This window comes from Perna viridis, chromosome 4, assembly GCF_037379345.1.
Source record: "Perna viridis isolate PV_CMFRI_1.1 ecotype Kerala chromosome 4, ASM3737934v1, whole genome shotgun sequence".
Lineage (NCBI taxonomy): Eukaryota > Metazoa > Mollusca > Bivalvia > Mytilida > Mytilidae > Perna > Perna viridis.
The window spans coordinates 6,678,810-6,698,541 of NC_142448.1; the positions used below are offsets into that span (position 1 = coordinate 6,678,810).

The 19,732-nt window shown below is 30.9% G+C and overlaps 1 protein-coding gene across 13 annotated transcripts in view; it reads left to right on the forward strand.

Moving 5' to 3' along the window:
- The window catches only part of LOC148618662 (rap guanine nucleotide exchange factor 6-like), a 68,091-nt gene that overhangs the window by 4,390 nt on the left and 43,969 nt on the right, over nt 1-19,732 (forward strand). For 9 of the 13 annotated variants that reach the window (XM_088577783.1, XM_088577789.1, XM_088577792.1 and 6 more), the window contains 3 exons: nt 1,708-1,970; nt 2,634-2,761; nt 3,661-3,744. In XM_088577783.1, the coding sequence (XP_088433909.1) occupies nt 1,854-1,970; nt 2,634-2,761; nt 3,661-3,744 (329 nt within the window). In that variant the 5' untranslated portion in view covers nt 1,708-1,853. Of the gene's footprint in view, nt 1-1,707; nt 1,971-2,633; nt 2,762-3,660; nt 3,745-10,825; nt 10,929-14,182; nt 14,242-15,609; nt 16,978-19,732 lie in introns of those variants that run through there. The other 4 variants (XM_088577787.1, XM_088577785.1, XM_088577788.1 and 1 more) reach the window with 4 other exon arrangements.

Sequence of the window (19,732 nt, forward strand, 5' to 3'; positions counted from 1 at the left end):
TACAGCTATTTTCTTTATTAATGAAAAGTCCTCTTTGAAATTGTCTTTAGATAGAATAAGATTATCTATGGTATTTTAAATATTGATTGTTTTTATTCAAAGATATTTCGATCCAAAAGTAATGATTTTTCTGTCTCAATAGATGGACATGGCTTCCGGTAAATTTGAATTCCTTCATTATCCAATCAAATTGAAGTGTGATGTCATACTGAGAATTGAAATATTTAGACGATACGTTTCAAAGATGTATATATTATTATTATTCATGATTGTTCTCGTACATTTTGAAATAAAGCTTGTTCAATTTGAAGTGATCATCTTAAAACCCTGCATTCTTCCTTTAACACCTTTAGGTTTTATCAAACGGATATGCATTTTAGCTGCACATGGCAAAATTTTTCGTTTTCCTGGTTTTGCACTACTGAACTAAAATTCTGCGAGCATCTCCCATGAAACCATTTTTTTACCCTCTTACAAAATTGGTGGTATATAGTGAAAGTTGAAAGGGGTGTATACATTGTACATGTATGTCCTTCCATTTGTTGTTCAGATAGGCAGAGGGGTACCCTCTTGTCAGTACTCTTCTTGCACCACTAAATGGAAATTAATGAAACAGTCACATAATTTTATAAATATATTGAAGTAATAGGGTTTCCAGTTGACAGCAATTTTTAAAATAAAAACAATGGACTGTAAATATTGTAATTTTTTCACCATCAGTACCCAGAACACCCTTCAGCTACATTTCAGGGTGTACTTTGGTACTTACATGTAAGATGTAAAACTTACTATGAATATGAATGTATGTAACAAATTATCTTCAATAACAGTGAATAATGTCTATTTTACAATCATAAGGCCAAAATGAAGCAATGTTAAAGTAACATTTTCTTTTGCATTATTATCATGTTATGAATTTTTTGAAATCTGTTTTTTATTCAAATGTAGTAGAGATTTACCTTTGCTATAATCCTCCAGGATGAAAATACCAGGGTATAAATAAAATTTTAGAATTTTACTAATTCCATTTAAGTGAAATTTTTAGCTGTTAATACTGCTTTAACAGCATGACATTGATAAAGTTGATTTGCAAATACCAGGGATAAGTGTACATACATGTACATTTGAGAGAAAAAAAACAGCCTATTCTACTGAAATATCAGATTCAAGTGAAAGGTGTCTTGTGTTGGTAGTAAATGTTTCAAGTCTTTTTCTCGTGTTGTGTTAAAGCTAATTAAATAGCTTGTGATATTTCCTTGTGAAAATGGTTAGTTACACCCAGCAATATGTACATGTATATACTAATGGCCCAGCAACAAGGGATGGTTAGTTACACCCAGCAATATGTACATGTATATACTAATGGCCCAGCAACAAGGGATGGTTAGTTACACCCAGCAATATGTACATGTATATATTAATGGCCCAGCAACAAGGGATGGTTAGTTACACCCAGCAATATGTACATGTATATACTAATGGCCCAGCAACAAGGGATGGTTAGTTACACCCAGCAATATGTACATGTATATACTAATGGCCCAGCAACAAGCGATTTGTAGAGATGTGTAACACAGTGTTCCTAGCCAATCAAAATTCTATTAATTTACATGTACAAATAAGATGATTTAAGTTTTTTTCTTCAATGCTGTAAAATCATTTTCTTTTACATATCAATAGACACATATTTTTCTTATTTTTTTTCAGGAACCTGTGGAACATGACCAGTTCACCATAACTTGTTTTTATTCTTTGGCTAACAGATTGAAATGTGTTATTGTACGTTTTGTTATTGAACTTTAAATGCATTGGATTCTAGCATATGTGACTTTAAGAAATTGATTGTGGAACCTATGTATCCTCATTTACAAAGGCATAGTTCCCATGGTGACCGGGTCAAGCATGGAGTTCATGGGACCAGGGACTTTATCATTTCCCTGCAGAAATTCCCCCCAGAAAGAACAGAAAAGGTATTGACTTGTTTTAGGCTCAAGAATTCTTACATTTTTGTGCCTTTTTTAGAGAGTCAAGATATGAGCTAATAATTTTTTTTTGCGTATTTAGTTAATAAATACATTCAAAGAAAACTGACATAAGAAAAAAAAAACATTTCTTTCTTTGAGTTTTGCATGCATGTACTTGTCAATGATCCAGCAAGAAAAGTAGGATGGGGGTCATTATCTTGGAAAAATGAACGCTTCAGCATGCTAAATCCAAGTCATTAAGACACAATTTACATCTTGGGTATTATGTTTAAATGTTATTCTACTTTAACTAATTCTTGGTATAAGTAAAAATTTCAGTGTAAATTAGAGTTAAAACTAAGGGATCCAGATAAAAAACCAGCAATGTCTGAGAGCAGGACACATCAAGAGTTCAGGATGAATGTTGCACCCCACAAGCTTTGCCTGACTGGGGCACTGCATTTATGTGAAGAACTTTTGATAGTGACATTTAAATAGCAATTTATACAGAAAACTTGGTGATTGGCTTAGTTACAATGTAAGTAAAATTGTAAATTTTCACAATGAATTTGCATTTAAACTACAATATGTATCTGAAATCTCTTCTTGAAAAGGAACTCATATTGTTGACAAGTTATAGCCTGAATGTCTTCATTTTATTTTGCAAAGGATTTGGATATCATATTTTCCCATCTTCATGGAATGGAGGCATTGTCATCTTTAAGGGAACCTGCATTGAGAGCATTGTGTCGTACTGTTAGATATGAGTTCCATGAAGCCAACGATATACTGTACTGGTAGGTTGGTTCTCCATAACTAATCACATTTTTATACATAAATGAGTGCCATCATGCTCATAAGGCTTCTGCATTTTCTTATGTTACCTAAAACAATTCCTGAGAATACATGTACATGTAGCTACAAATTATAGTTTTTTTTTTGGCAAGTCGGGTTCCAGCAGCATGAAATCGCTGCATTTTACTATGATTTTATTTCAGCTTCTTTAGATTTTATGATAAAAATTAGATATGGTTATGTTTCTATACCAAAGAATGGACATTGAATTAATATGGAGTAGACTACTGATTAGGTGGTACAATATCTTGGCCATCTGAGCATTAGCACTAACAGAATTATATGTACATATAACTTACAAGAAAATAGAAAGAGATATCCAACATCACTCATTATTGTTTGGTGACTAGCTCATGTTTTGTTTCAAAAACCTTTATAATAAATCAAATTCCATTCAAATGAAACATTTCCAAATTCTGGCAAAGGTTGTGGGAATTTGATTCAGTATGGATATTGTCCAATTTTAGTCTTAGAAAGCTGTTGGTCATGGGCCAAAATCTGCATTTCACTTTCATTTGTGGTTTTGCTTCTATAGATTAAATTTTAGATTTAAATTTAAGTGATTATGTCCCCTGGCTTAATCCATTTACTTATGCAAAGATATTTACTTTATTTACAATGAGTTTTAAACTAGATTACATTTCAGCATAGATTGTGGTTTGGATAATTTTGTTATTAGAATACTTTAACAATTTTGGTGTGGTCAGGAATTCATACTGATAAAATGGCACATATTATTTGATGTTTTAAAAAAATTGATGCAATATTCAAGCTGTTGGTATCTTGTTCAACAAATAACTGTACTTGTCTTGTTAAATATTTTTGTTTTCTATTTGAACAGCCAAGGCGAGCTGAGCACATGTTGGTACATTTTGTTGTCAGGATCTGTGTTCATTGAGGGGTCTATGTTCTTGCCTGTGAGCAGGTAAGTTTTATATTATTTCTGCATTGTTTTCCTAAATGTAAACCTCTCTCACCAACAATGTCAAAGTAAGCTAATTTCATTCTTGATAATTGTTGTAATGGTTGTTTTTAAAAATGAGTAAAACACTATTCTAAGACCAACACTCACAATGGGATATTGTGTTGTGTACATGCAAGATTATTGTCACATTGTATAACTGTATATAAAATTGATTCAAAAGTATTGACTGTAATTCATTCTTATAATGAATATTTGATTTATTGAATGGTGTCTGTATACAGGCAAGAAGAATAGAAAGTTATCTTCTTTGTCAACTTATTAAGATATATTGTTCAACCCGACCTATGTTTAAAAATCTCAATTTGAGAATAAACATTTTTTGAAAATCTTTTGAGTTTTTCCTCAATTTGTTATTTCAATTGATCTGTTTGGTGGATATTTGAGTTAAAGAATTGATTTGAAGATTGAGATGTTTTTACAAACCAGGCCTAGATGTCTATTTGCAGTGTTTTTTCACTTTCAAGTACTGTTTTCTCTTCATGTGACATTTTTCACTATGGGAAGTTGAACATAATCCACTGAAGGCATAAAATTTGGTACACCAGGACAGGTCAAACTAAAAATAGACTTTCTACTTTCACTTTTATTTTGAGTTCATAAAATAGACTCCTTTTCTGAAGCATTATTTTTCATGTAAATACTGTTTTTCCTCAAAAACAAATTTTTTGTGTCATAGATTGATATTTACCCTGTACCTTTGATGAAAAATTTGCCAAGAAACAAAAACTGGAAAAGGCAAAAAGGAAGCACACTATTTTTTTAGCCTCCATGTTTTGATGTACACCCACTCAGGAATATGTAATACAAGACTGATACCTAGTCCATATTACTCTTCCAGAGTTATTTCCCTTACCTCATGTCCTCAAAAAAGAAAATTTTGTCATGAAAGATTTCCTTTTCAATACCTTACCATACAAAGTAGTGAGGTATTAAAAAGAAAGTCTTTCATGGCAAAATGTGATACCTTCTGAAAATAATAGCAGTTGCAAGACCTTCTGTCTATAGGCCTACCGACAGATTCCAGATGATAACTTCTGAAGTTATCAAAGGATCTTTTTCAAACTTTGGTTTAGTTATCAAGTATCAGGAAATACAGATCAAATTCAAATTAGTTTGATTGGAATATTTACACAAAAGTTACAGCCATTTTAAGTTGTTTTTACCCCTAAAAAAATTTGATGAATTAGATTTATCTTTTGTTGAATATTAAAGAATTATGAAAGTTGGTTCTGTTTGGGTATTATGGAGGCTAGATAAAGTTTAAGTTTCATTTTCAGTTCTATTTTTTCCACCAATTTTTTCTTTAGATGAATAAAGTTTGAGTTTGATCTATTGTTGGTATGTGATGATTTGTAATGGATATAAACAGGCATGGTATCTTTAATGTCATATTAAATGTCCTAGTGATTTTCAAAAGTTGCTATTGTTTGTGTTGGTTTTAAGGATTATGGAAGTACTGTAAAAAATTGGAATATTACTCTTTATGGAATTTTGAGTAAGTGGACAAGATAAGTATTTAGCAATATCTGAGTAATTAGTTTTTGAATGTTGATGGATCTTTGTGATGTCATCATTGAGTCATACCACATATTTACTCAATACAGTAAATATGTGATAGCCAATAAAGTAATGATTTCATGCATGCATGTACATCTGCATGTTAATTAAGAAATCTCTGTTAAAACATTGGCTGTGTCTTGCAAAATGTAAATTTACATTGTATTAGAACATGTGGTACTTTGATTTGTATTCAGAGTAAATAAAGCTGCCTGGACATCATGAAAGTGTATACTGCTGGTAGAATTTCTGTGTTCAGTTCCTTTTAATTTGCTACTGGTTATATCTTTTTTTTATATTTTGTTGATAGAATAACCAGTTACATATGTATATTGCAGATGCCATGAGAAAAAAATGTTTACGTCTTTTTTATGTAGACAAGATTTGTTTGATGTTTGTATCATTTTATTGATTACCTTGTTAAAATAGTCATTACATCTGTCATTAGGGATCCTGAATAAACAATTAGTCAGATCTGAAGCTTTTATTTCAAGCCTAGTGCCAGAAGTTTGGTTTTCTTTAGTTGGAATTATCCATATTTTGTAGGTCGTTTTTTGTTTATTTTTGTCTTATACTGCATAATAGTATAATTTATAGCTATTGTAATCTCACTTCAAAGAATTAAGATCTGATTTGTGACCATTTTAATGGGTGATTTGGTGTAATTTTTGTATAGTAACGTCTGTGAACGTGCCTTTTCCCCTAACATGTTTGTAAAGTAACTTCTATGAACATGCCTTTTCCCCTAACATTTTTGTATAGTAACATATATGAACATGTCCTTTCCCCTAACATATTTGTATAGCAACTTCTATGAACATACCTTTTCCCCTAACATATTTGTATAGCAACATCTATGAACATGCATTTTCCCCTAACATATTCGTATAGTAACATCTATGAACATGTCTTTTCCCCTAACATATTTGTATAGTAGCATCTGTGAACATACCCAACAAGATTTGTATGAGGAAGTAATAATATTTTAGTTTGAGACTGTTTCTGACATATATGTACTTCAAATCGGGCATGAATTCTTTGAAAATTTGAGAAATATGTGTACATTGACTTCACAAATGGCATTTTTCCTCATTGAAGAGTCAAAGATTTCTATTTCTGGGCACCCTGTTAAAAGTTGGTGTGTTGTAAAAATTCATCAATAAAATCACTCTGCATATTTGCTGTTAATAATTGAACATTAAAATTTTGTATGTTAGCTACTTGTAAACAAATGTGGTATCTAAGAAAAGTGAGAGAAACACGTATTGTTTTTACTTTTTAGAAAGAAAAAAAAAACTTTTAAAAATAAAAACTCTTGCTTACAAGAAAGGTTAATCTTTACTATATGTGATGTGTTCTAATACAAATGTGAAATCTGTGGTAAAAATTAAAATATGCTTATGGAGAAGAATTAAATTGTCAAATTATTTGATTTGAAATTCTGAATATTGTTAATTTTAGTATGCCTGACCTAAAAGATTATAAGTGGTCAAACTTAAAATAATATTGTTAGAAGTGTTTGGATTCACTGATTCAAGAGTTTCAAGATGAACAAAATGCCAGAAATATGATGAAAAGAATAAGGCCAGTAAGGGGAATTATAACCTGACAACAATAAATGATATCATGTAACAAAATTCAGCTATACATTTTGAGTTTTGATAGCCTTTTGACTTTTATGCTTCATCATAAGTCAGGAAAAGTGGAAATTTCATGAAAGAAGGGGAAGTGTCTGTGTCCTCTTTGATCCCAATTATTCAAAGAATATTTACCGAAAATTATGCGGCTATATTATAGTTCCTGTATCAGTTTGTGCTGTTTTAAAAATTTTCACTTCAATAGTTTTAAAGATTTAACGACCTGGCATTTATTAATCAGACATTTTATAAATTCTGAAGAAGACACTATCACAGCTATTCAGCATGCTGTTCTATATACATTACTGGTCCTTTTGTCGTCCAAAGGTCTTTTTTTAGAGTTACACCGGTTGAAATGTACTTTTAACAACTTGAAAGTCATGAAATCCCTTATCTTTTATCAGAATCCTATGAATCAAATGATTTTATTAAAAAAAACTTTGATGATTGGAATTTTTCTATTTATTGAACCTGATGGAAGCATTCCAGAAGATAATGAAGTCTTTAGCTTAGATGTTAGTAAAGAAGTATTCAAAAAATATTTAGGGAGCTGCTTTGACTGTAAACCTTTCAAATGCTGATAATGATAACATTTTGAGGTGCTTGATACATGTACATGTACATGTACTTGTATATGTTGATTAGGCCACATAAAGTTAAAACTATATATCATATAGTAAGATTGAAATATAACTTTTTTGTACTGATATATGCATTATAAGTGTTTGTTTAAACCCTATATTGTCTACCCTATATTGCTTACCCTATATCACACCTCGAGATCTATATGGCATACTCTATATCACACCCCTAGACTTATATCACATACCTTATATCACACTCCTTCACAGACCATACTTAAAGTCTGGTTAAATTATATGATATAATGAACATTACATGTTAAAATCTGTATCAAATGCTGTATCAACCCTCAACGTATATCTCTCTATATCTCTCGGAGAGTTGATGGCCTTTGGGGTGATACAGGGAGTCTTGGGTTAAGACAGCATGTGATATTTATTTTGACACGTAATATTCGGTATATATTAGAGTATGAGAAATCTTTCCACATGTCAAACCATAAAATGCTTTGAGTGATTTTACTAAATTTTTTTTTCTATGTTTCATCTTCATTGAATGAAGTTTTTTTCCTTTGTGTGGTTCAGTTTGTTTTTTTTTCAATAGTTATTGGACTTAAAAGACACAAAAAAAAAATAGTCCATTGGGTATTCATTTCCTAAGTGCATCTTTGTACATGCATTTAATATGAGTTAAAAAAATAAAGCTAAAAGATTGGGTCTTTTCCTAGTTACTCCAAATTTAAATCGAATAAAAGTTTTAGCCAATTTCAGGATTTGATGTGAAAAATATTCAAGGTCATTATAAAATGGACTAATTTGGACATAAAAATAGCAGGCTGTACATGACAAGGCTTAAAAATTCCCATCTTCCATTACCTCTGGCAAGATGAAGTTGTGAACATTGTGAAATTATATTATATTGAAATAGGAAAGTATGGGAATGTAATATCAGGATTTTATCCTTGAATTCAAACATGTTGGAAAATAGACATTAATTGTGTGAAAGTATTCAGTCAATTTTTTTTCTTTGCACAGCTGAGGTTTTCTTAACTTCTAGATCACATTAAAGAATATGTTGTTGTAGCCTACCAGGTTGCTACCATTGAACAATACCTATAGTAACAAGGAAGCCTTTGTAGTGATCAGGCTCTGTCTAGTCAGTTATTGATATTCTGTGTATTAGTGATGATTTGATTGGCAAATGATTGATTTTGTGACAGGTTTGATGGGTGATTGGTGAATAGCTGAATACACATGCAATCTGTCAAATTTAGGGTTTCATGGTGTTAGTCAAATATTTTTTTATTGGTTTTTCATTATAAATTGAAAGAATAAAAAAGTGTGAGAAGAAGTATTTGTTGAATTTTAAAGATGAAGTCAGATGAGTGAAGATAATATTGCTGAAAAATATGAGTTTGCATTGACAGTACAATACATGCAGTTAGTGTTAGTGAATTAAAAAAAAATACATCAATAATGACTAAATTATAAGTGTAATTATGAAGATGAGAAATGTATGGAATAAAAACAGGATCCACATCTTTGCCCACTAGCACTTGTTTGTAGATTTGCTTTGAACAAACTTTTATCAAATGAATTAAAATACAGATTCATTAACCATGTGTACATGTACTGCACTTCCTGGTCAAGTAGGATATATACATGTAAGTGGTACATAGTCTTATTACTTAGGTCGTTTTACTACTTACATTTGTACGTGTACATCTTCCCCATCCTTGGTGTGTCAATGTTTCGTTTGAAATGATAGAATTATATCCCTACTCTATGAGTGGATGATTTTTAGAATTTCCTTGCATGTCCATTCCTCCATCTATTGGAAATTTGTTGTAATAACTCAGCCCCTAATAGAAGGATTGTCACTTTGTATGGATTGAGATTACATTGTACATATAAGTGGTACTATAAAATAGCATTTTCCTTTTTTGAGAAACTTTGCCATTTTTTGCTGTAAGGAATGATAGGGAAAATTGTAGTCACATAAATCTCGGTTCCCGATGGATGGATTTGTTCATAATTTTGTGTATTGCTTTATATAGTTTGGGTTTATATATGTGAAAGCGATTTTGGGTGTGGTATCATTTTCCTGTATGAATTGGGGTATCCCTAGCGCAACAAAACATGTATTGATGCAACTTCATATTTCTATTATCGTTTACAACTGTGCTATAGTTACTTATGTAATGTGGATTTTTTATGAATTACCATATATCATTATTTTTGCCTCTATTTTTGTTTGCTCAATTAGTGTTGAAATTGTCTGTTAAATCTTCACTATATTTAGTTTTCTCATTCCATTGATTTGTGTAGTACATTTGAACAAGCGTGAAATATTTGGTTATGGTTTCCTTCACTGTATGTCATGAACACAAACTAATATTTTCAGATTTTACATTTTAGTACCATTTACTACATGTACAAATGAACTTAATTTACAATGTATAATTAATAAAACTTTATTTCTTGTAAATTACAAATGAACAGTTAACTTCTGAATACTGTTACAACAAATTCATTGCTTAGTTGTAGTCTTTATTTTGACGAATTTCTAAATGTGTTATTATGTTTTAAAGTGGGAACATATGTATGCATGTGCAGTGATATAAATAATACTGGTATATCAAACTTTGGTAAAAGTTTAAATGTATTAAATTGCTAGTAAAGAAATTCCTCAGAGATAAAGTAGGTATTTATGGCAGAAATAAATGGAGTGACTTAACATTTGAATTAGATAGTAATGAAATGGCGATAAAAATAAAATGAAATTAAGCATTCCACTTATCAAGTATTTGATAAAAGAAAAATGAAACTTGCTGAAGGTAGACAGACATATTCATAGTTGTCATTTAGGGTAGAAATAGTATTTTTAAGGGATCTTTTACTGATTTTTGTAGATAGTGTTTTACAAGTTAATTAATTAATTGACTGGATTGGTTTGATTGTGTATTGTGAATGAAATAGATATAAAATAAAGTGAATTTTCACAACATAATCACAAAGGCAGTCATTTATTGAAGTTTGATGTAAATCTTTTGATCTTGGGGGCACAATAAGGTCAATAAGTCATCTTACTCACTAAGGTTGTACAAGTTTTCCCTGTAGCATACCTCATTTGTGGTGTCTATAATGATATATGCATGGCTCATAGATTCTTTCATTAGGGCTGGAATGCAATTTTACAAGAAAGTTTCACTGATTATTTTGTGATAAGTGAAAACACTCACTGCTCTGTTTGTCTGTGCAGTTAAGTGCAGTGGAATTCTCATGTATTGTGATATCTGATCTGGATGTTTTTAGAACCAGTTTGATTGTCAATGTGTGACCTAAACTGGTAAGTTCATTGTTAATGTTTGTAAATGGAATACATGTATATAATAGAACTGTGATTTTAAAATAAAACCTTCCTGAATTTTGTTCCCCCTCCATCTCACAATTATGATGTCAAAGTAGACTACTGCTTTGTAAAACATTGGATGTTTTAGAAACAAAAACTGAACATTTTCAGCTGTAAATTGCTATTGACTAAAACACTGTGTAATTGATTATGTCAAGACTGATCACATTTACATCAAAGTCTGTAAGTCTGTGTGGAGAACAAACTAAGAGCTCTTTTTATAAAGGACCAGTTATACTCAAATGTACAGTAAAATATTAAGGTCAATAATTAGGTAAAAAATAATTTATTAAAGAAACTGTCTGACTGAAATTCCTTTGATTTTCACCTAATTATTTTGATATTTTTGACAAGTAAGAAATTCATAACCCTAGGGGTTAACCTTGTTGACAGGGGTCACTTACTAAAGACCAGGTTTAACTAAGTATGAGATTAATGATGTGTAATCACTGTACAGATGTACAACAGTGAAGTCAATATTGACATTTACATTTCACAAAAGATTATTTATTGTTTTCATGGTACATTATAATAGCAGTAAATGAAGAGGGTATTTATATCTTTGTTTTATTATGAATGTATATGCATATTAATATCTAAATAGGCAAAGTATTACATTACTTATTGTAGGCTCTTATGATAAATCATAACCATGTAAACAAAAATAAATAACCTTTAACACAAAATGCGCTTTTATAAAATGCTCAGGGCTATGCAAAGTCCAAAATCCTTGAAATATTAGTGGATAGCCATCTTGCAGAACTCTCCGATCTGAAGGAAGATCATAGCCAGATTTTATTGATTTTTACCAATAGCTTCTGATTGGCTCGTGACGTCACTAAGTCGGATTAGTACTGATACAAGTACTGCAAGTAATATGTAAACAAAGAATATTCCGTAAATATTTCTACGATCCTGTTTATCTAATCACTAAAACACAGTGACTTGTCAAGCTTACAATTGCACGAATGATAAAAGAGAAATGTTCTAAAAAAATTTTTTTACCAGTAACACGATTATTTTTCGGAAGCAGCCATAAGATTTTCTTTACAAATACTAGTCATCTGTCTGCAAATCCCATTGTTTGTCAATGATGTCTGACATTTGCTTAAAAGTCCCAAATTTGCAATGTCTTTGGACATTGTAATCACTTACCTATTTACTTTCACTTTACAAACCGACTTTGTGACGTCACAGTTCAACCGATCATGGTGGCACATGAAATTCAAATTTCGTAATTTCAAATCTCGATTAATTAATTAAGAAAAGAAAATCATTTTGTTTCCATTTAATTTTCATGAATATTTAACAGATTAGTTTCAATATTTATGACTTGCACAATAGTATGTTCTCCTTTAAGTTGAACAGGGGCATATTTCTGTAAATAATCATTTGAACCTTTATTAAACAGTCACTTTTGGGGAAGTGCTATGGCTGCCTAGTATGTGCAAAGCTTTTAGCAGGTATATTTTAACTACAGATGCCAAGTTGCTCACAATTCCAGGCAGATGCGCCAAATAAAGAGAATTGTCACTAATCTTTATACAGAAAATAAATGTTTTATGTGAATTAATCTTATATTTTTGTTGTTGATGCTAATAAATGATTGCAGGTCTTGAAAGCAATGATTTCCTAAAATTGACAAAACTTTTGGACATAGAGAGGGTTGAATTTCACCCAAAAAAAGAGCTATATTTTTCTGTTTTTTGTCACATTTTACTGCTTTTACAATAATAACACAGTACATGTGTACTAAAATGACCAGGTTAAAATGGCATTGGAGAACTTGATTAATAACTCTCTAGTGGTTATGATATATGACAATAGACCATAGATGGTCAAGGACTAGGTGTTAAATATTTGTTTACTTTTTCTATCTAAAGAAATTAATCACCACTCTCTTTCACAAAAGGGAGAAATGGAAACTATCCAAAATGCAAATTTTTCATAGCATTAAACTTAACTGTATACATTGAGATGTAGGTGAATCTGGATTTTCTCTAGTTGTTTCTAGTTACATAAAACAATGGCATCTCAATTGGTGAGTCTGGATATAATCTACAAAGAAATGTTAGAAAGACTGTTTAGTATTTTGTCACAGTCCAGTATTTATTGTAAAATGGATTTTTTCTGTTGGAATTATGGTAACCAGATATAAACAGAACTTTTCAAGGTATGTCCACTGTACATCAAAGAAAGTTAGAACAAAAACTTTTACAGATACTGGTATACAAATAACAACCAGTTCAGTAGTGAATCACAAAGTTCTAGATTATTACAGGCAAATTTACTGTATTTCTGTACATTGTATATCAAAAACCTAATCCAAGTTCATCAGGGGTTTGTAATATAAGAATGTACCTCATCTTTTTCTGGAATCCTACACCTTTTATTGGAAGGTATCCTGGTTTGACCCTCAGATACATAAATTATCACATCTTGATTTAAAGTTATACTGTGTAGTATCAAGATGGACACTTCCTTTGTCAAATTGGCTGGTTTATTTTGGTAGTTGCTAAATTTTGCAGGTTTTGTTCAGTTGGTAATGTTTATTGGTATTATATTTTGTGGTTATCTGAAGGTATTTCAGAGGGTACAAGTTTTCATGTGTTTTTTTTTTTTTTACTATGATTTACGGTATGGTTGCTTCAATGTAGAAGTTATCTTTACCTACTATTTAAAACAATGTAGAAGTTATCTTCACCTACTATTTAAAACAATGTAGAAGTTATCTTCCCTTACTACTAAAAACAATGTAGAAGTTATCTCTCCTTACTATTTAAAACTTTCATCTAATACTTTTAATGGTCAAAAACTGAAGTGTCATAATGTAGACTCAAATGGTTGATAAGTCTCTTTAGCCTTGGTTTATAACAAAACAAAGTTATAAATGGTAGAAATTTACGTATCTCTTTTAAAGAAACATTATTTGGTCAAAGGTTGGAGTCAATTTGACAGCTAGGCTAGAGTTAAGAGTTATATTTAGTAGACACTTGATACATGGACAGAAAATGTAGACAATAATTTGAGGAGAAGGTATTGAACTTCAATGATCATTGTATGTAACAGAAAACAGAGTTTGTAATTTCACTCTTAAAAATGATGGAGTAAGTTACAAGCCTCCTGACTTTTAATGGACCTGTGTATGGAATGTTAATCTAAAACTACTCACTTTGTAGTGACTTCATTCCATAATACATGTATTAATGGGAATGCAAAGGAAAATATCCTATAGATCTAAATCTGCTCGGTAAGTTCTATGTTGGTTTGTTTCAGTAACTTAAAATAAAGCCAAGTCGGCAGGAAGAACTACTTTAACTATGAAAAATACAGTTTCTAAAATTTTAAAGACCAGAGCTCTTAGGATCCTAAATTGTTGTGTTACAGGAATCATCACAGTTATGTGTTAACACTGGTTTATCAGGTTTTTGGTGATTTTTTTTACCTATCATGTTGGCTTTGGTCTTAGATGTAGCTATTTTTTTAGATTCACCTGTTCATATATACTACTCTTAAACAACGCTTAACATGCTCATGTTGTTTTAACGTTATTCTGGATGGTTGCTATATAAAAGGTTTACACTGATTATATTCTTGCTGTTATTTTGGTGAATTGAAAAACAACTACTGTTTTGTTCTTTTGATAAATATAAGACTTGGTTTGAACAGCTACCACTGAAAGCTTTCCTTCCTTGTTGGTGTCACATCTGTCCTAATCATTTTGTTAGGAACCTGTAGAGACACCTGTTGTTGATATATATATATATATATAAAAAATACCTGTGAGAATTCTGAAATTAATATTATGACTATGAAACTTTAGATGTCACTTTGATGGTACATTACACATGTGAAACAAAAGGTCTCTGGCATTATACCATGTAATATTAGGCCAATGATATATCATTGTACTAATTCACTCACAGTTGTCCAGCTAAACGTATTGATTACAAGTATGATTATGAAATACATAAAAAATGTACTATGCATTTTTGGAATTCTTGTAAATTCATAGAAAGAAGGTAAAAGGAAGTATATTTCTTTTTTCTTTTGCCTTGTCATCATTGCAGTAAAAAGTTTTATTTGTTGGTCTTACCCAATTTTACACGATAGTTCAGTTCTAATGTAGTTTGTTGAAGAAAGCATTGATCAAATCATTTTTGTGTGGTACTTGCACCACTTGGTTTCTAATTTTGTTTTGTGGTAAGAAAGAAGCTTTACATGCATTGATAAAAAAAAATCATGATTGAAATTATTTGCTGAAACAAGATAAAACTTAGTCACTGACAGTTCAATAGAAGTAGCCTCTATAATTTCAGTAAATATTAATAATAATCCATAAATACCAAAGCAGTCATTAATAACCGTTAATTGATATTATCCAGACAAGTCATCATTTTATAGTGTGTATTAATTGTGTAAAGTTGGCAGTGACTTCATGTATATCATAAAGTTTATTATCTCCTGACATGTTTTCTTTATTAACAGACAATTATCCCATAAGTGCTTGTCCAGATGATAACTAAATGGGGGAGTAGGTAAAATTATTCAACTATGACAATTATCACAGATCAAACAGATTTATCATCATGTTTATTAATAAGCTTAAAGGATCATCACTGATTATCTCCCCTTTATCTACTGTTAGGGGTTTGAAATCTCTGCTGGATATTTCTCATGTTGATAGGTCACTTAGCATTTAGACAGGGGATATATACATTTTGAAATTCACATGAGAATTCAGGATGTTTTGTTAGTCACTGTGGGAAATGATGAGGAAAGCTTTGTGGTTCTGATTTTCTCTATGGATTATAATCAAAGTTTGAAAGGTTTAAATTGTGTTTTTCATCATTGTTTAGAAAAACTGTATCTGTGCATCTATTCCATATGATATTGCACTAATTACTGGATCTTCTATACTTTTATTTTATGGGATCCATATTTAGATATACAAATTTCATGTGAATTTTGTTTAAATTGGATTTGGAGCAGATAAGAACTGTCGTTATGTTTGACTTTTGTTGGAATCATGGGATCATGTGAATTAACTTTTCTCAGTTTTATGGAAATAGATTTTTTTTTATATCTGTTTTAAAGGAAATGATACTAATTTAGATTTGACGAGATGGAAGCTTGCGGATAATTATTTGAACTCATTTCTCTGGCTGGTGTGGAAAATTGACTTTATTATAGAATTGATTCTTTTGATAGAGTATGAACAAAGTTTGGATGTCTTGCAATTTAGAAAAAAAAAAATGATTTAGCAAGCCACATCAATGATCTACAAATTGATGGACTGCAGGTTTGAGAGTCTGTGATTTTGGGATGAACTTTTAAACTGAAGTCTCATTGACAAGTTTTGATGATAACATTTGATTATATACAATCTACTGGTAAAAAGATGAGAAAGGCATATAGAGATCTTTTACATCCCAGCTTGATAATTGTAACTGGAAACTGAAAGATTGTGATAAGTATGGAGCATTGGGGTCATTAGCTGAAGTCATTACTTTATGGCATAGGAACTCCTCGAGTGGAAAGTTGATCTAAACCGTTAAACACAGGATCTTTGTTTTAATGAGGGCACAAACCACTTGAAAAAAAATTAAGAAGTATATTAACATGGTGCTTGAAGACTTTCCATGCTTCCTCTCTCTGTGCAGGAAGGTGCAGTTATTATGGGATGGCAAAACAATAAATATATCATGTGATTGAAGAGAGATGTGATGTAATTTTGGTGCCATTGCTTTGTCTCTTACATTTGTACTTGTTCTATTGTCATGGAGTTGGAGTATAAATGAATTTCATTAGAAATGTAGGATTTTACGTGTGAAGTGGTGTTAAAATTCTGTCTTTTAAATCAGATTTGGAGTACCGTAGTTGAAGTTGAGATTGTGAATTTGAAAATTTGGATATAATGTTAATTGAGTAATTTTTAAAAAGGAGGCTAAATGGCAGACATGATACAAGAAGTGGAATTCATCAGGTAAATTTGGATATTTATGATTTTATACTTGTATGTAATTTAAAATGGGGTGGGGGGGGGTGATCAGGACTCCAGAATCTGTTTTGAGGTCACTTGAAATATTGGCCTGGGAAACTAGTTTATGAAAAATTGATCTGTTTTCCACATTAAGTGAGTATTGTAGGATTTATGGAATATTTTACTTAAATAAAGATAGGTTATCTTGTGGAACTGTGTTAAGAAAGATGATACTATACTGTGTGATGAGTAATACTAATGGATGAGATCACCGACTATGCTGGTAATAATTTACAATGATAATTAAGATAATTGTCATAACTAATTGTACTTAGTATTGTAATGGCCGAGTGTAAATAGATACTATAATAATAACAGTTGCAAATTTTTGATAGAAAGATTAAGTTTGCATAAAATATATAAATTCAGATTATTATTAGTCTAATTGGTTCACAATAACCAAATTATGAATTTAAATGGTACCCCTTGAATCAGAAATGTTCCACCTCAGCTTCTGTAGACCATGGGAATTATCCTAATATACCATTGATGTATATGTTGATATAGTAATATGATTCACAGATGACAGTTTGTTAGTAAATATTGAATATGACGTTGATTTGTCAGTAGGATATGATTACTGTGGTCTGGTCTTTGACTAAGTATAAAGATTTGCCTATTTTCTCAAGAAAAGGTTTCACTAGGATGTATAAAAATGTTACTATTGATTTTTTTTATACTGATTAGTTTCTTTAATTTATAGCACTGAAGTCAAGTCCTGTTAATTTGAGTCTTAAAGACATGATTGATTCCCCAATAGAATGTCCATGAAATAAGTTGAAATATTGGTAATAAAGAACTGGCTGATTTGAATGGATGATATATAGTAAGAGAAGGAGTATAGAGCAAGTCTGAAGTGATGATTTGAATGGATGATATATAGTAAGAGAAGGAGTATAGAGCAAGTCTGAAGTGATGATTTGAATGGATGATATATAGTAAAAGAAGGAGTATAGAGCTGAAGTGCTACTTATAATGTTTTTTTTTTACAGATTTGCCAATTTTTATTAAAATTCAGTCAACTTATTGCTCAGCCACTCTGTTAGAATGACCTGTTTGGCATCCTTGATTTTTTCCTCAATAACCTTGGTCAGCCAGATTCTATCCTTCATCAGTTTATAGCCAGGGTCCATTCCATAGAACTTCTTTCAATGAAAAGGCCAGTAGAACTGGATAATTATGGATCAGAGTTTATACTGAATACAAATATCTTTAATGTCACAAAGTGGGGATTACTGTTTCAAAGCAAGAGAGTAGCACACATCACTGAAGGAAACTAATCTGCATTCTCAAACATAAAGGCTGAAATATGATTGGCTTTTAAGAAGTGTCCCTTAATAAATACTGCATGTAGTGTCTGAATGTAATAATTAGTAGGTCCAATAAAGAGTAGATTTGCTCCTATGTTGGCTTCTTCCAAAGCAAGTGGTCAATTGCTCCTGTTATATCTAATTTTGTTAGGTTAGTAGGCAAGTACTTAATTCAGCCTCAGTTCTAGATTAAGGAGTGATGGAATTTTATCTTTGTTTATACAGAGGGATTCTAAATTTGGCTGTCCGTCCTTTGTAAGTTCATATGTATAGTCATTCATTCACATTTGAAGAACCCTGAAACAGTACATCATTGTAACTTAAAAAAAATACTTTGAAAATTTATGTAAAAAATGTTACAGAAAAACTTATTCAATTTTTAATAAAAACTTTAATGATCAAGACTAAATATAAGTATTAACAGACTAAATACATGTAGATGAGATAGTACATGTAGGTTATTACAAATGATTTAATATCAGTGGATTAGTCTGTTATTGTAGATTATTTTTGGCAGTTATGAACAGAACAGCTGGCTAGAAGCCATATGTTGGTGTAGACACACAAAATCTATATTGATGATATTGGAACTCTGTTTGCATGCATATCTGTCTGCAAAACATGTGCTGATTTTTTAAAGGAGGTAGAAATAGGTTTAAACTTTTAATGAGATAAAATGTATTGATGGATTCTGGGAATTGAACCAAATTTATGTCTGGTATTATATGAGAGAGATGCTGCTGGTCACATTCCAGGTTTCAATTAAAAATTCTCTGGGTAGTGAAGTGTTGTAACCTGTTTATAATATTCTCAGGGGGCACTTTTAATTCATTTTGGTATGTACCAATTTAGAATTTGGCAGATAGGGTGGACATTCATTCAGAACTGATGTCTTGTTAAATTCTGCAATGGTATTAATATCTGTATTGTTGAGATGGAAGTGGATTTGAATCTGGTTAATAGGTACTAAGTAGACTAGTCTCTCTTAAATATACACACCAGTATTCTTTTATAAAAAATCATTATTCATTCCCTATTCATCTGCAGTACAAAGATGGTTTTTATATTTAACACTGTAGATATACAGTAAATGTACTAATTTTCGCTATTTCCATGTCGAGCAGAAAATCACGATAGATAGTACCAGCAAAATTGATTTTAAGCTTTTTATAACACTAATCATTTTTTAAACTTTGAAAATTAATACCTGTGAGTATGTTCACATGAAAGAATCTACAAAAACTAGCAGCCACAAAATACATGTATAGTAAACATTTCGTAAAATATCAATACAGAGAAACTTGTAGCAAGTCTAAGGACGAAGCATCAATGATATACAATATACATGTAGTAGTAAGGTAGTCTGTTACATGCATTACTCAAAAGTG